Source organism: Anopheles ziemanni, chromosome 2 (genome assembly GCF_943734765.1).
Source record: "Anopheles ziemanni chromosome 2, idAnoZiCoDA_A2_x.2, whole genome shotgun sequence".
Taxonomy (NCBI): domain Eukaryota; kingdom Metazoa; phylum Arthropoda; class Insecta; order Diptera; family Culicidae; genus Anopheles; species Anopheles ziemanni.
Window position 1 is genome coordinate 19218388 of NC_080705.1, and position 17562 is coordinate 19235949.

Consider the following 17562-nt stretch of genomic DNA (forward strand, 5'->3'; position numbering starts at 1 on the left):
GTACAAATTTATCTTTACATGAATCTAATTTATAAGAATATAATTCATTAATTAAAGGTATATTGATAAATTTTGAAACAACGTATTACTTATTCATTAACGATCTTCGACACGTCCCCACTTAAAAGTGTGCACAATTATTTTTAATTAAAATAATCGCGCAAGACCTTTTCATGTGAAATTTGATTGTATATGGGTTGTAAAGATATGTTTGATATGATAGAACTCGTCCTCGAAATATCCCAATTCTTAGCGTCCAAAGCAACGATTGTTGGGTGTAAAATACGGCCGGATTGTAACATAGCAGCAATAACATTCATTTCTATCAGTTCTTCATACAGCGCATCGATGCGATCCAGCAAGGTGTCGTACGTCTCTCGAGATACCTCGTTGTTTGCTCGGAATGCTCGTACATCTTCTTCAATATCCTCCAGTACAATCTTGATCCACTTACGGTCTGCAGAACTGATGGTAGATCTCATATCACTTTGCGTAACGGAAAAGCACAGTTGGGCTAGGTTTTTATTCAGCTGATACCTTTCCTGAGCTGAAACATTTTGGAATGGTACTTGGTTCATCGTTTTGCCTGTTAGTAGCTTTCCAAAGAACGACGCGATGGTCTTCGTAACAGCTGGGGCAACCAACATCAGCATGAGGGCTCCATTTAATTGATCGAGGTAGTTAATGGGTTTCGCATGTGGCGTGAACACGTACGAACTGGTTGTGCCCGAGCAGACCACTGAAGGAGATCCTTCATATTCGATCGGGTAGCATCGCGAATATGAGTCTTCCGTAAATGAATTCGCACCGTTTGCTTCATGTGGGAACACGTAAGAAAATCCATATTGTTCATAGCACACAATTCTATCGAAGGTACCATCCGACGACCGGAAGAAACAATTGGGAACTTCATAGGTTCGCTTGAAACTCTTCTTGTAGTTCGAGTAAGGTTGAACATTGTTGCTTTTAGGTTCATGGTTTGTGCTATAGCCCCTTTTCGACTTGATAAAAATACTTTCCAGTAAGTTGTTAATCCAATGGGAAATTCTGTTTGAGCTCGACCCGAGTAAAACCATTCCATCTAGTTCATTGTTACCTTCGTTTGTTAAAACTAGTTGAAAGTGTGAGCCATTTATCAGGCTCATCGGGAACATTGATTTGCTGTACTCGATGCTACGTGGTTTTTTCTTTTTCAAACTGTCAACAATGTTAGAAATGGTAAGAATGTCTTCGATTACTTCCAATGCTTTATCTGGTATTTTTGGCAACAAACTTGTCCCACTTTTCGCACCTGCAACTTTGCCCGCCGCTAAACCCTCCTTCACATGTTCTCCATTGATGACATCCTTAACAATCTGTCTCCATGCCTTTGACTCTGCCTGAAGTACTTCCTTAAGAACATTAAAATTACTAGTTTCTAGGGCTTTTCCAATTTCTTTGAAATGTTGTAATTGTTCTGCGAGCTGCTTCGTGGCCAAGGTGAGCTTCGGTGACACGGTCAACCCGAAACTGTCACCCTCTTTGGCATCTCATACTGTGTCCGGCTTGCTCCAGTCCCATTGCCAGAACCGCATATTTCCATGATTGGCCTTGCTACTTTTAGACAAGGAGAAGCTAACAATAAAAAACATGCTAATGCCTGGGGAGATCAAGAAGGCTTTTTGGATATCGTCGATAGTATCGAACAGTTTTGCCCCGGTAAGACTACCAGTAAACAGTGCATTCCAGGTGCCCGGCGAAGACCAATCCCACTTGCTCGGATCCCAGTTTCCAGTGGCAGAAGCCGTGTTCAAGTATGCAAAACCGATAGAAGATGCCGCTATTATAGCGCCCGCAGCCGTTGTCGTAAAGTAGCCGGACAGGAAGACGAACCCGCTTGCGATGTTAACTGACGCCAACAACGCCATGAGTGCTCCAGCAAGACCAGCAATGATAGCCTTTTTTGGATTCCATTTAGCTGGATTCCATGAGCCGTTGGCCGACGCAGCACCAAAGTAGGCGCCCGCTAGCACCAGCACTACCACCACGATCAAGAAAGCAAATTGGCCATCTGGATCGATCAATGAAACGGGTGAGTTTCCGGCATACATGTACGGACTCGCGTATTGTTCTTTGGGATCCATCTGGTAGAATCGACCCAGTTCGGGATCGTACAAGCGCGTGTGGAAGTCATACAGTCCAGTTTCCTCGTCCCATTCCTTTCCTGTGAAGCGATAGTCCAGTTGTCCATTTGGATCCTCGCCGTACTTGCGGAGAAGCTCGCCATACGGTAGATAATCGTAAGCTGCAACAATCTCTCCATTTTTTATGACTAACCGCACGGATCCTTCGTGGTCGAGCGTCACACTGTAGAACTGATCGTTGCGAATGAACCCAATGAGTCGGTCTTCTGCATAGAGAAAGATCGTTGCTCGAACCAGCGGCTGATCGACGTTGGTACCTTGGTAAATGTCTTCGTACTCAATCAGTGGTTTACCTTGCACGTCTCGGACGTAGTATTTCTTTCGCAAGAGCTTGCCGTTTCGAGCGTATACGTGCTTGTAGAGACGTTGGCCACGGACGTTGTAGTCGAACTTAAGACTCCGTCCGTCGGTGAGTAGCACTTCCGTCGCCCGGTTGTATAGTGGGTCGTAGGTGATACGCTGTATGCCTTTGTGCATGGCTCGAGTCACACTACCTTCATGGTTATGATCTACAGGAAAACGTGTTTCTTCCAGACCAGACGCGGGATCAGCAAGGTTTAGTCTATGGACGGCGGCAATCTTATTCGAATTTTTCACATACTCCAACCGGTACCGTCTGAAGCCCGTGTAGAAGTGTCGATGATTGCCATTGGCGTCGATTTCATACGATTGCACATCACCGGAGCTCTGTCCTAGAGAAGTGGCAAGGCGGCGGTAAAGCGTCCCGATAATCTCTGGTAGATGTGGAGTGTATGCACTCAGCAATTCACGAAGCTCGGGGCTTAACGCTTGCAGGCTGTTGTTGGAGTCGGGGCCTATGAATTTTTCGTCGATCAGAGTTTTCCAAATAGAGTTGCATGCTTCAAGAATCACGTTGGGTAGATCTTCTCGATACCAACCGGCGCAGAGTGTATCGAACATTCTTTGTGAAAGGTCCTTACGGCCGGCGATAACACGCACCAACAAACCACTAAACGTTACCGAGTTGGGATGCTTGGCTATAGTTGGATGGAAGATAGACTTGCCGGGTAAACCTTGACAGTTGACTCGACCAATCGAAGTGCAGTCACTGTGGATGTAGCCTGCTTCGTGGAGAATGTTCCAAATGTTTGCCGATCTTGCCGCATTGATACCGTTGATTGTTTCAAACGCATTTTTTCGCAAAGGCTCGTACAGCTCTTCAGCTACATTTTGAAAATACTTTGCACGGATCAGCTGCCGATGGCTTCCATAGTCGTACGTATGACCGTAAAGCTGCGGGAATCCTGCACCATTCATAACCGATGCTACGTGATGTCCAGTTGTGCCCAACCTACAAACGATGGGCAGGTCTAGTGCGAGTAGGGGATACATGCTTTTCACAGGACGTCCCTGCGCATCCATATATCTTGCCGATTTCAGAGCATTGTAGCAACGCTTAGCTCGACGTTGGTTGCCGAAATGGGACGGTTTTAGCTTGAGGAACTGGGTGTTGCTATGCTGATGCCAAGTGGCATTGAAACGAGTCATCTGTACTGTACCATCTCCGACTGCCCGTCCACCGTATCCTTTGCCGACGTAGTCGATCGATTCAGTGAGATAGGGGTCCTGAATGCTTGTCAAATATCCCGGCTGGTTGTACTGAAACGTGCGCCGGAAAGCGTGTGAAGTGTTAGGTTGAATGATCATATACTTTGGCAGACCCATGCTGTTGTTTTCCATCACTACAAACTTCTCGTTTGAGGCAGCATTCGCCAAGCTGATCACCTTTCCTCGATGGTCGTATTCGTACCGGAGGCGGAAGATCTTTCCCTCCACTGCGATCGGATACTTTATCTCTTGAATTTGATTCTTGCAATACTTGTATCCGATTGGAAGTGTGCTGTTTGCGTTCGAGTACAGGATGCTGGAGATAAGTTGTTTCTCATGATCAAAAAACAATAACTCTGACATGACGCGATTGTTCGAAACCTTTTGTATGTTTTCTACCCTGTGACGATGTTGAGGGACGACTTCGGTGTCTGCTCGGTTAAACAGAACATAGTTTGTCGATGGTGGCAACTGTGCATCGTTTGATAGATATTTTGTCAGTTCAGCCGGGTCCACGTCGATCATTCCTCTTTGAGCTAGCTTTCCTACGGACGTGTAAGAGAAGAACATGACGTTGCGGTTTTCCGGTTGCACTACAAAACGCAACAGACCCTCTGGGGTGTACATATACCGAACATCACCCATGTCCGGCGTTCGCTTGAGAGTCATCAGTCCACTCTTCTGATCATACTCGTATCTTGTTCCCCATGACTGCTGCAGATCGGTCAGCTCGGAAGAGAACTGTCCGTCGAAAAACGGAGTCGTGCGAGAGAAGGTATCTGCCGTCTCGTGATAAGCTGGTGGCAATTGCAGGATTAATCGGTCGTGATCGTCGTATTGGAAGGTGGTCAGGTGGTGATCGCCACCATTGGAGCGGACGTATTCGGCTATCTTCCGTTTCAGATTATCGAAAATCTTAACATAAATCGACTGATCCGGATATCGTTCGTATTCATACCGAAAGCCAGCACGCTGTGGGAAGAGGTTTTCCAGGAAGTCTATACTCGAATTAGTTTCGTAATGCTTCGCAAAGGCACCATCGATGGCGAAAGCTTTTCCAGGCAGAGATTGAACCGCTTTTTCTTCGAGAGGATTATCGCGATATAACGTCCTACTGTAGGGATAACCGGCACAATCTGCATTGAGTTCCGAGACAGATCCTTCCATGAGGCCATTGGTCCAAACACGAGTCTCGTTTTTGATGAAGTTGCTACGATAGGCGAACAGTTCCGATGTATTGATACTGTTAAGAATCGTCCATTTCGTTTTGATGGCAGGGCGATTGAGTTCGTCATAAACGATTTCTTGCAGTGCAACGACATTTGGATCGTGTAGTTTCAAGATTTGTTTCGGCATGCCAAAGTCCGAGAGGTAGATAACATTCACGCTAGTGTCATATAAAAGAACTGCATCCCAAACCTGACCATGCATGCTACTGATCACATATTTATCCAGGCGTCCTTCGGAAGCCAGAGTTTCCAGTTTAAGAAGACCATCGATCCAAATGCTATAACGAATACTGGTGCTGAAAACCACCATGTCACCGACCGGAGGAATCTTGGCAGAGTGATGCTCTATGCGCAGAGTAGCTTCGTGTCCTGCGACCTCTATAGAGAACGTTCTTGAGCCTATTGTTGCATTGATTATATCAGACTTATTTCCTCCGTACCGGAATCTTACGACAGCCGTTTGGGAAATGTATTTGAATGGTCCGGAATAGTTGCTCGATTGAGTGGCTTTTAACACCTCACCCAATGCTGGTTTCATTTCAATGCGGGTGTTGTGAGAACGAGACATGATTGTAAAGCTATCGATTGATCCTTGCTCGTTGATATGTCCCATTTCGTTCCCATGTTCATCGTATAGATAATGCGATAATAAACCTGATCCGTGCAACGTCGATCGTTTTCGGGCCGTCGTGAAGTCGTAGATGTTGATTTCCGATTCCAGTTCAATCGGAGTAACTCTCAAATGATCAACATCTAACGATTCACCAGTATTGCCTGGCGAAATGTTGACAACAAATTCTTCATTGCCTTCCACTAGTACCTCCACATACTTCCAACCTTCTATCGATGATCCAACTATTCCCTTTATCGTGTTGCCACCGTAAGTAACCGAAAGAGTATTGCTGATGTCTACCGATCTAGTAGCTGTCCGCAACCAACAGGAAACCACCAGCGTTCCAGTGAAGTTTTTCGGTTGGAACAATCCACTTGCGGACGAGGAGCGTACGAGGCGTAGGAAATGGTTACGTCTTTCCTGCAGCACCTGTCCGTTCTTCCATGTCCATACACGATCGGTTCCGATACGGTTTTGTTCGTATGGTTCGAAGCCGAAGTAGGACACCACTTCGTTGGAGATTTGAAATGGGCGAAAGTCAGCCACGATAGTCTTTCCATCACGCGCGGTTAAAACACCGTCTGCACCAAGTAAATCTTTCTGTTCCCCACTCGTCTTGTTGATCTCTTGAACAAACTCGCCTTTAGAGTTGTACACGGTTTTGGTGCTCAAAGTATGGTTGGCAAAATTGTAATGCTCCTTGTACCAGCCGTATGACCCACTTGTGCTGACTGGAGTGATTTTGACATCTCTGAGAATGAATCCCGTCCCATGGGGCTTAGCAGATTGGGGATCAAACTGATAGTAATTAGTCAGCTCCCGTCCCCGACGATCGATCAGATCGTACCTTCCGATGACGTTTTGCAGTGTAACACCGAAGGATTTTATTGAGCGAATAAACAACGCCTTCCCGTCTGTTTGCGTGCTAATGACCGCAAGCTGGTTACTGCAAGCTTCCAATTTCTCTCCAGCCGGAAGACTATTCAATTGACCTCGCTCGAAATCAAACACCTGCACTGATGAGTCGTTCGTTTGCACGGCAAAAAAACCAGGATATCGGATGTACAGATCGTTCGCATCACGTGTATCGGTGTTAAGCTCAACGTATTGATTTGGGCCCAACAAATCGAATGTCGCATTTCGGTGCGTTTTAACCAGACGATACTTCGTTCCGAGGTCGATTGAAACTTTGTCCATTGTCAATTCCTCCTGTGGTATCTTTTCCTTCGTCCATTCTACACCGTCGAAAAGCACCTTGTGGCTAGCGGTAATGATGTAGGAGTCGCTGATTATCATGCTGAGCTTTGAGGGATCGATTGCGAACGGGATTTGCGCGGTGATATTACGATACAAATCCTGCAGCTCATTGTTCAACTTCTCTAACGATTCCTGGCGATAGCGTTCCTTCTCCTCCTCGGGTGCGTTGAGTTCGTCGCGAATATCTTTTTCGATTTGTTCTTTAATTTCCTCGACCTCATCCATAATTTTTCCTCGGTGTTCGATCACTTTGAGTTTAAATTTGCCATTCTCAATCCGATAGGCGAACACGAATGTGTTTCCATCCTGCTCCGGTGGGTTGAATGTGTACGTTTCGAGATCTTCGATTAGAATATGCATCACTTCCTGTCGGGTTACTTCATGATTGCCATTTAGGTGCATCAAGTTAAGCCGCACGTATAACTTCGATCCATCTATATAGAAAGATCGCACTACTATGATGTTGTGGAACATTCCCAGGGCATCTGGAAGAATGCCTTTCTTAAGGTAATCAATCGACTCCGGCGGATGATCGAAACGATCGAACACCGTTGTGCTTTCTGTAATCAAACCCGATGGGAGATTCAGAACCGTTGGCGTCCATTGACCAGTTCGTCGAACGTACAGCTTCAGGTGTTGGTCTGTGTACGATAAGAAACCATGGGAAAAGAAGTGCATGAGCGCAGACTCCTCGTTATCGAATGGTTTCTGTGTTATCCACTTTCCATTCTGCCGTTCTACTACTGTCACCCGTTTAGATTGTACTCCTAGTAGAAAATCTTGGCCGGATCGGATTGACGTATCCTTTGGCAGTTTTAGGTAGGTAGGATTGGCCTGCCATATGTCGCCTTGTGATTGAAATAGGCACAGCTCCGGTGCTCTCTGATCGTGGTGAAGCAGCACCGCAAAGTACGTTTCTCCCGGAAATATTTCGTAGTTGGTGACGGGCAATTTGCCTAGCAGAGGAATGGGTGATCCAGCAATCGCAATAGTATCTGATCCAAGGACATCTCTGAGGTGAAGACGTACTTGTCGGTGTTTGGTAATGTCAACGACCAGCATATATCCTGGACCATATGCAGCTCGGGGGTGAGAGAAGGTTTCGAAACGATTCATAAGCAGATTTCGCTCGATTTGAAGTAACGTATAATCAAACCGAGCCACCAGGCCGTTTGGGTATGTAATCTCCGTCATCTCACCACTTGGTCCGTTGTAGCTGAACTGCAGAACCGTCTTGTTCAACTGAGAGATTCGTCTCAAACGCACAGCATCAGCAGTTTGGATGTACTCTAACAACATGGATTGGGTGTAGCTTCCGGTGCGGGTGGTGTAGCCAGTGAACAGAGTTTTCCCAAACTGCTCCGTGTATGATGTCCGTAGTGATGCACCTGCGCTTGTTATGATCGATTCAAGTAGGAACTCTTCCATAACAGATTCACTCTTATAGGAGTATTCCATCCATTGGCCAGCACGATCGGTATGACGGATGAGGTACCACACGGATGGCAAAAGTGTTCCGGGCCGGCTCCGATACTTCTTTCCGTCGATCGGAAAAGGCCAATCAGCTGAACCGTTGTCCATTTTGATAAACTTTTTGTCTTCATAGGTTCCATAGGTTAAGGTCTCTCCATTATCCTGATCTACGATTGACCACCGATTCTGTGCACGATCGAACGTAATAGTTGTGTGATTATTCCCGTCTATTGTAAACGATGATCTTGGTTGTTCTTCCGAAGAGTCATTGCTGAGACTGGCAGTGAGGAGCTTAGAAGATCCATCCTTGATAAGGTAGTAACGATGATCCTCTGCGAAGATGCTGTTTCCCCGATCGATGAAAACACAGTCCACCTGAAGGGACCAACCTCGTCCCATAGAAGTGTCCAAATCTCTCTCCTGATAGGTGATAAACTTGGACGTCTGAAGGTTGAACAGTTGTCCCACTTGCAGCAACGAGATAGCAAAGTTCAAACTCCCATCCATAGGATCAATTGGCTCCTGAAGCAAGGATGTGTCGAGCATTTCTGCCAGTGAAGCCTCCACGATTGGGCCAGGAATCGAGTGGAGAGTAAACATTGGCTCAATATCTGAGCAAGTATCATCTTCAACAGTACCATACACATCAGGATTAGTTGTTGGTTCTTTTGACGGTTGAAATCCCAGGGAGTACAGTTTTCGTCCACCAACGGCAATAAAAATCGGATTCGATCTTTTCGTGATCACAGTCATCAACTTTGCGTAACGAACGTCCTCATCGTCTACAGGGATACTGGAGATTTTCTCTACACCTTGCTCTGTAAAACGGAAACCAAAAATTCATTGGGACCCAGTAAGCCACAACTCATCACGTCCATCACCAGTAGTATCAACTAAGTTCGCCGTACGCCAATGTTCTGCTTGCCATCCGAACGCGCTCGTACCGAAACTCGAGTCGTGATAAACCGATCGATAATTAGATCCTTCGTGTTTGTACAAGTACAATCCAGTCTCGTTGAAATGAAGCAAATCCTTGAACGTTGCCTTGCCGAAAACACTGCCAAATAAAATACGCTCGTTATCAGCACCAGTGAAAGGCACATCCTCTATGCGCGCAATCGTTTGCAGTTGATAACTTGCGTCGAGCTTGTACACCATTATTCCATTCGAGGATCGCTCGATGATAGCCGACTGCTGACTGGTGCCTCCATCGACGATCGCCAATCCAAGCCATGTCGATTTGAGCTTCCAACTGTCAGGAAGGGTGGGGCCATTGGACAACTGCCAGAGCGTTTGCGATCCACCCTCTAGCACGACACTTTCTACCATTTGTTCCAACTTAATGGTACCTCTTTTGTTACGGCTCAAAACACCGATTTTATCACTCTCTGCATAAATCTGACCCATTAGGAACACCGTGTCCCCGCCATTCCAACCGTAGAGGTTCCGATACCGTCCATCAGAAGAATAATGGCGTAAATTCAGCTCGTTTCCTTCCATCCGATAAATTTGCAAACCATTGCGATTCTTCATCAACATCCAGCCGGAACTTTCCACGTACAAGAAACCATAGACGTTGCGTACATTTTCATCGAAGAAGTTCTCTTGGGACCACAGCTTCTCCCACTGATCGGTGGAAGTTGCGTCTGAGACCAGACGAAAACAGTGAACCGATCTTTGGCGTTTCACTAGAAGAACTTGATGACCGGATAAGATGGTTGGGAAGAGAACTATTTCATCACCATACGACACATCTAACAGCTGCTGGAGCTGACGAACTTTTCCGTTGCTTCCCATGGTTTCACCGGTAGGATCACTTAACGAAGAACGATGTTTACTTCACTGAGTGCAAATGATTACTGCTTACTTCATCTCAGCACGACTTGATCTTGTCGGTTCTTAAAATGTATTATCAACAAATTGGTGTTTTCCCGGCGAGAAGGTTATCAGTTGTTTTGTGTTTTTAAAATTTTAATCAATAAATTCGTGCCGGCTGCGCACACAGTTTTACAGTTCGACTACGGCAAATTCTTGAGTAAAACTCTTTGAGCAGGGGTAAACAGCACAGAAATGGCCTAAGTAGCCGGTCCTTAACCAATAGAGGTGTATGTCTCCAGGTTAGCTTGCGAAGGCCCAGGAAGCTGGATTCAATAGCCGTACTGGAGTAAATCCTCGCCGAAGATGAAAAAGAAGAATAAGAAGAAGAAGAAGAAGAAGAAGAAGAAGAAGAAGAAGAAGAAGAAAAAGAAGAAGAAGAAGATGATGATGATGAAGAATTTTACATCGTAAAATTGGTCGTACAATTCCTTATATGTTCTGATCTGTTGAGTAAAATTGAATGAAAAATAACATTTAAGTGCTTAATATGACCTTTTAAGATGTATCAGCACTTATTGCAATCGTATAATCGTATATCGAGATACTATCCCATGTAGCTGGTATCACGTCTTTCAGTTCTATTATGTACATTGACTTTGATCGATCGCTGTTTTTCGGCGTGTGCTTCATCTCTGATCATAAATGGAGTTGACGTGCGGTGCTGGGGAAGGTATTTTGAGCTACTTAGGAACGTTGTGATGTTTGAATCGTTGTATAAAGAACCCATTTTTATTCATGTGGGTATTGCTGAAATGCATAGTATAAGATCCTCTAGCAGTAATTGAACTCTGTCCGCTCTGATATACGACTTTGATTGGCAACACGTATCAATATCCAAGGTACACGTTGCAATATTCTGTTCGGTCTCATTATGGCAAATACAATTGGTACACTGCGCAGGGCACCAAATGGTCAGACTATTAAATAAACATTTTGAACTCATGCAAAGCCCGTTTTTACTAATTATTCTAGTATGCTGCTGGTTAACACTAGAATACATTGCTTTGAAATCTCGCCGGAATGCTTTCTAGGGGCAATTTTGACAGCTATTTTTAAACCCCTATAACTATTTTTAAAGATATTTCAAATCCGTAAACTGTTACTTTTTAGTATATTTGTTGACTATCTTTTGGCGTCACCAGGTCCCGATTCTCATAGAAGAATAAGTGATTGATTTAATCCGCGATTTTCAACCAACCGTTCGAAGAAAAACGGGAAAAATGAACTGAAAATTCAAATTTCGAATCAGTAGCGCCCCCTAGTGAGCCCTCTGGGAGGCAAAGCTGTCAAATGGGGTTCATCCTTTCGAATTCGTCGTCGTCGTCAGATCTTCCGATTGTGAAAGCGAGACAACAACAAATTGCTTCGTTTAGGCATTTACGTTCGTCAGTCAGTTTTGATACTAGTGATGGGGAAACTGAATCCCTGCAGGGATCGAATCTTTCGATTCAAATCCATTCTGAGATCCGGATCTTCGAATCCGAATCCCAATCCATCATATCATACACGCTCATCTAATGCCGATTTTTCATATGATGTGTTTAATTCAATGAATGATTAACATAAGAATATCACTATAGTTGACATTATTCTTCTAATTGTATTCAAACAGCACGAACAATCTAGTCCTTTTTGGGAACATGCAGACTAACTGATTTATCCGAGTTTGTTCCAAGAAGAGCAGCATTTATTATGTTTCAAAAAGAATTATGACAGCGTTATCATTCAAATTGAATCCATCGTGGGTCACTGAAACAGTGAAGCATGTCCTTTTGATGTTTTTTTGCACTTTCCCGGCGGGGACTTCATCGCGGAACGAACATGTTTGATGTTCTGAAGACATTCTTCACAAATAGCGCCTCAAACATGACTGATAAAATATATTTAAAGCTAGATTGCAGCAACAGGTAAGTAAACTGGTGCTTTGCATCCATTACAATATATCTAACGTATTTGAGATATACAATTGGCCCAAATGAGCTGTTTAATCACAGGTTCAAGCGCCGCTCGTTTTTGGCGGGAAAAAGCGAATTCTCTTCCAAAATTTTGAGAGATCTGGGCGAAATATGCTCACGACCTCTGCGGTAGCGGGTCTTGTTCTAGCAAATGACTTTCAAACGCTGAATCGGTAAACCGGTTCGGGCGAAACGTTGTGTCTGTACACGCACCACGCATGTGTTGGTGCAACAAATGCAAATGTGTGCGTGACCAAATTTGGTCTCTACGAGAGGAAATTTTCTCTTTTCTCTCGACGTGAGCTGATAGAATAACTAGAAAAGATGGATAAAATGTAATATGTTCCTTGAGGCAAAATTGCGCGTCAAATTGCGTTGCAAAGACCTTTCGTTTGAGGGGTCATTTGTGGAAATCGGTCAAGAAACTAAAAAGTTATGCGAGAATTGGCTTTTTTAACCTAAATTGTCAATCAACCTGATTTACTTTTTCGCCCCTTCGGGCGAACACATTCCCACCTGTGATTTTTATCAAAAACAAGAAAGTACGAAAACATCTACCTTCAGCACAAGTACGCGTCTTAAAAAGACCATTCATTTTAAAGGTTAATCGTGAAAATCGGTTGCAAGAATCAATAGTTATTAACAATTTAGCAATTTTTTGCGTTTCAGTAATCGAGGTTTATCAACCTTGTTCCCGGTAGAGTGCTGTCTCTTTTCCACACAATTAGTTTTCTCAAAAACTTGAAAGTATGGATGGATCTATTGTAAGACAACGTTGTGTGTTTTGAAAAGACCTTTCATTTGAGGGGTCACATGTGCAAATCGGTTAAGCGATCATGAAGTTATTAACAAATTAGTTATTTCAACAAAAAATACCAACCAAGGTTTCTGCACACACGCCTCAGAATTTCACAAACTAAGATTTGCGGAAGAGTCTTTGTTGCACAGAGTTATCAGTCTTTAAAAGACCTTGCATTTGAGAGGTCTGCCGCTAAAATTGGCCAAAATAAAATTTAAAAAGTTATTGAGAAATTAGTTAATTTAGCCATTATTTACAGTTGTGACCACGGCCAGTTTGGCGTGAGTTTCGTTCGTAGTGGTGGGTAAACCGAATCCCGAAGGGAAACGTCAGTCAGTTTTGATACACCGTGGAGGTTGGTCGTTCGGGCTTTCGATCGAGACTTCTTACACCGAAAGGGAGCTGCGTTCCTCTTCCACTCTGCCACTGTGTTTCGGTTCATTGGAAAAATCCTCTAGTTCAGTTAAAGAAGTTTTCCATTTTGGTTTTCAAACAGTGCGCGGTAGTTGGAGGGAACCCCGGTGTGTCCCCATTGTTCCTGCCGATAATTATCGCCAGGACGCAAGGATTCATACACGTCGCCGCAGTGCTCCTCGGTAAAACTAGTTCCGTTCGTGTACGAACCAAACGGCAATCACACAATCCACCAGATAAATGCAGGAAACTTGTTGAGAGGGAATCCTGGTACATGTTGTGAGGGAGATGTTCGGTTGGTTTCCATTTTATCTGCCAGTAAGAAACGACCATTATTGTTAGCAAAACCTCAAGCAATGGTACAAAAGTTCGAGGAGCAAAACCGAACGAAGCTGTAAAACTAAAAAACAAGGTTGTCTTCAAGCCTGGGACAGTTCGCTTAGCGAATATTAGGTTGTTGCCAATTGCAGCTAGACGAAAAAAGTGAAGTCTGATTTTTCTTTCGCTGACCCTGATTAAAAAAGTTGGCAGTTTGTTTCGAGACCACCGTCTTGGTTGCAAAAGAAAGACCAACAGTGCGAGAGAGAGATATACAGTGAAAAACGAGCACAAACGAGAAAGAGGTGTGCTGTGAGCAGGAAAGCAAAATTGGGGGGATAAAGCAATTCGAGAGTGTGTGAGCAGGCTGGACGTTGAAAGAGTGAGAGATCTTTTTGACAGCGAGAACTCGACTCCATCGTAATCGTTTCGTGAGGAAAAGGACAATTACGGTGGGAAAATCTACCATTTTCCATTCTCCATTCGAGCAGGCCACATAAATCGGTAGTGCTCGATGAAACCATTCTAAACTTCTGTTCACAGTCGAAATTTCGTCGCTGTCATTGACGAATCCGTTTGCTGTCCGTGGGGTCTACAAATTGAATCACTGTCCTTCTGAACCACGAGTGTTTTTCGTTGTGTTACCTCGAAGGTGTAGTTACTAAAGCTATTTATTCTTTTATATTCATCCTACAGTCGTGAATTTCGGAGTTTTTTTTCGATTGGAGAACGATTTTAAACGTTCCTTCGAAGGTGTTACTCAAAATAAAGGACGCTAAAAGGTAGCAAGAATAAAGCGAAAGGTAAAAACTAATCCTCATACCACCACTGCAGCTGCTTGCGCATACATACGCGTTGTTGGAAAAGGTTTTGCCAGTGTACGAAATTCAGCTCAGCGTGTTGTGAAGTGCATGAAAAGGATACTAAATCCATTAGAGACTACTAGGACTAGTTGCTGCCGGGGGAAGTTGCGGAAGACACGTCACAAACAAACCCGGACGCGATAGAAAAGTCCCCCTCAATTCTGAGACAATATGCTGATTAAACTGGTGAAAGAAGACTTTCCGTGTCTGAAAAACGGGTTTATATAACATTATCTTCGTGCTATCGAGTTTCTTCGGATCTACTTCAACAAGGTAGGTGGAAACCGTCGCATTCAATAGCTTCGTAAAATCTATTTGGTTGTGAGATTCGTTGTACTTGTTGGAGTAAATTTTTGCAACAATAGTGCAGTGTTTTACGGTTAAATTTACGCTGCTTCATTCTCTAAATATTGCTGAACCTGTTTTCCTAAGCTTTATTACAGCTGGAAAGTTTAGTTTCCATTATCAACCATCAACGATTTGACTGATCAATTAGAAAAAAAAATCGCCACAGGTCTCTTACTGAATGTTAGAGCAAATACGAGGAAGACGATTGCTACAGTGAGGGGTGCGGGAGCGAGCAAGAGACTGTGTTTGTTGACTGTCAACAAAATCAGCTGTCAGCAGGAACTCACCAACCCCGTCTGCTGTGAGCTGTCAAAATTCGCGTAGGCACTCACAGGAATGGCGATTTGCTTGTTCATAAACAAAACAACGAAAAAGTTATAGGAATCCACATTTATTCAAGGCGATGGTGTAGATACTTTAACACTTCATTAATGGACTTGTAGTAATGATGCAATGTACGATTTTAATGGTTAACGTTGCTTGCTACGTTCTTATTTTCCTTTTTGACTAAAGGTTTCGGACGAAGAAAATAAAACACATTTCTCGGATGTATTAACACGTTTGTGTGTGAATAAAGTATTCTACAGAACCCCATTTTGTTGAATATTACCATTGCAGGCGATCACATTTCTTTCTATTAAGTTAGGAAAAAGCACGTTGTAAAACGGTGTAGTTGAATGAACAATAATTGAATTGTTTTCTTTCACCATCGCACTTTAATAATGCATATAATATACGTGTAGTCTGAACTGACTTAGTTAAATTTATCGATTGATTAGAATCATTCGGTACATGCATCGCTCGCCGGTTCATGGAGCTAACTAATTTTGGCCCGATCTCACCTTACGATTCGGTTTTCGTCGGCCTCATCCTTTCCATCACTTTTGATGCTTTACTGCTGTGGCTCTTTGACGAGTGTATCCTCTCCGTCTCGGGCAACAGACTTGGAGGTCAACGAACCGTACATGGGGTGTTCTGCCGGCATTATCCAACTTGCTCGTTTTAATATTGCAGAGTTAGTTTTTCCAATCAATCACGAAGCAAAAGATTTGCAATGAGGCTATCATTTTTTAACATTTGTTGAATTATTCCTCTATAGTATGCCATCCGGAAGATGATTTGCGACGTGTCGGTTAAGGTGCCAGACGGGTTAACTAGGGGGATTTTCAGCAGACAACAAAGAAGCACCGCACCTTTCTTTGTAGTGTTCTACACATTCTAGACTGCGTATCCGAGGACTGGTTTAGTCCGGTGGAGAAAGTTGTGTTCGTTTCCACCATATCGTTTCTCAGTCAAACGAATACGGTAATAGTGTTGAAATATAACTCATTTAAAAGACCAAAGGATGCTACGTGTAACTAAAACCACCAGCCAACCAGGCATTTCTTACTGGCAAAGGATACTGGTGATGTTGATCGAAACAGAACCCAGATTTCTGGTGCAATGACGCTTCGGTCCCGGAACAGAGAGAGAATAACAAAGTCCAAAAGCGAAAGGAAGGAAAACTCACGTACATAAAGTTATATACGTCCGCAAGCTGGCCATTTTGAGCCCCGGCACGTGTAGATCCATCTTTCGTTGGCCCGTGTCGAGACGGTTTCCAGCCACGCCATGCGTCTCGGAAACGGAGCAGGGAAGCGAGTCGAGCTTAGCGATGCAGACAGACAGCGCAAAAAAAAAACAATCCGGGTTGGCCAGGACTTGACCCAAACCAACGGGGACAGGTTCGCCGGCGAGAATAAAAAACATGCAGTGAAGAAAGCCGCGGTTGAAGCAGCGAAACACGTCTCGGTACACACCGTGAAGAAGAGGACTTCGTCGATCCGCTCGGAACATCGAAGTGGATGCATTTGAAAACGCACCAGAAGAGCTTCACGTTATCTTTGTTTGCTCCGGCCAGTACGGATGCAGCTAAGAGCCGGTCGGGTCGGTCGCGTGCGAGAGCAAGAGGCCATTTACCAGAGGATGCACACAGAGCTGGATGGATTTGATATTCCCTTTTCGATGCTCAGCCCTTCTGGGATCTGGTTGTTGCAGTCGATAGCGTTTTTTTTTTTTTGCTTTTCACCCGTTTTCTTACGGGTTTCTCCGCGACGGTGTGTTGCGAGATAGTTTTCGTTTTTCCATTTCTTTACGACCACTTTTTTCGTTTGGTTTTCTGTGTGAAGCCGTAAGCTGTTACTTGTAGGGAGATGAAAGAGAGCCAGTACAGACGAGGGAATAGTAGAGTGTGGAAGGTATGACAAAATCTCCTAGGCCTTATGCCCAGCCTAGAGGTCTGCCGTCACGACTGCTCAACGAGTCGACCTGCTAACGTGCAACGGTGATGCATTTTTTAGATTATTCAAGACGATTAGAACATACGATGTTGGAGGGAGAAGGCGAAATGAAAGCAGAAGGAAAACCTAGGAGACAAGTGTAAACAGATGATAAGCAGTCAAACTTAAATTACAAACACAAAGTTTGCTTCCATCATTGCATCGAGGCGAGCAGTGCTTTGGAAGATGCTATTTGAGTCAACTGCACGACGAAGACCTCCACGGCAGCCGTATTTGTTTCCGTTCGAATTAACGCTCAAATGAACGTCGCCTCAACAGCATACCTAACATCCGTGTCACGTCTTCTGCCATCCCGAGCAATCTACCTTTCAATAAGTGGATAAA

At 44.2% G+C, this 17562-nt stretch overlaps 2 protein-coding genes across 2 annotated transcripts in view; one reads left to right on the forward strand and one right to left on the reverse strand.

The window, feature by feature from the left end:
- Positions 1–14: 14 nt before the first annotated feature.
- LOC131293125 (uncharacterized) lies at positions 15–10121 on the reverse strand. Its single transcript, XM_058321203.1, is given in 2 exon segments — positions 15–24; positions 340–10121. Coding segments are annotated over 2 exon segments (9792 nt in total).
- Positions 10122–14423: 4302 nt separating this feature from the next.
- LOC131293126 (protein Atossa) overlaps positions 14424–17562 on the forward strand; it is a 32615-nt gene continuing 29476 nt past the window's right edge. Inside the window, exon 1 of the mRNA XM_058321204.1 lies at positions 14424–14824. The gene's annotated coding sequence lies outside the window, so the exon portion shown is untranslated. The remainder of the gene's footprint in view (positions 14825–17562) is intronic.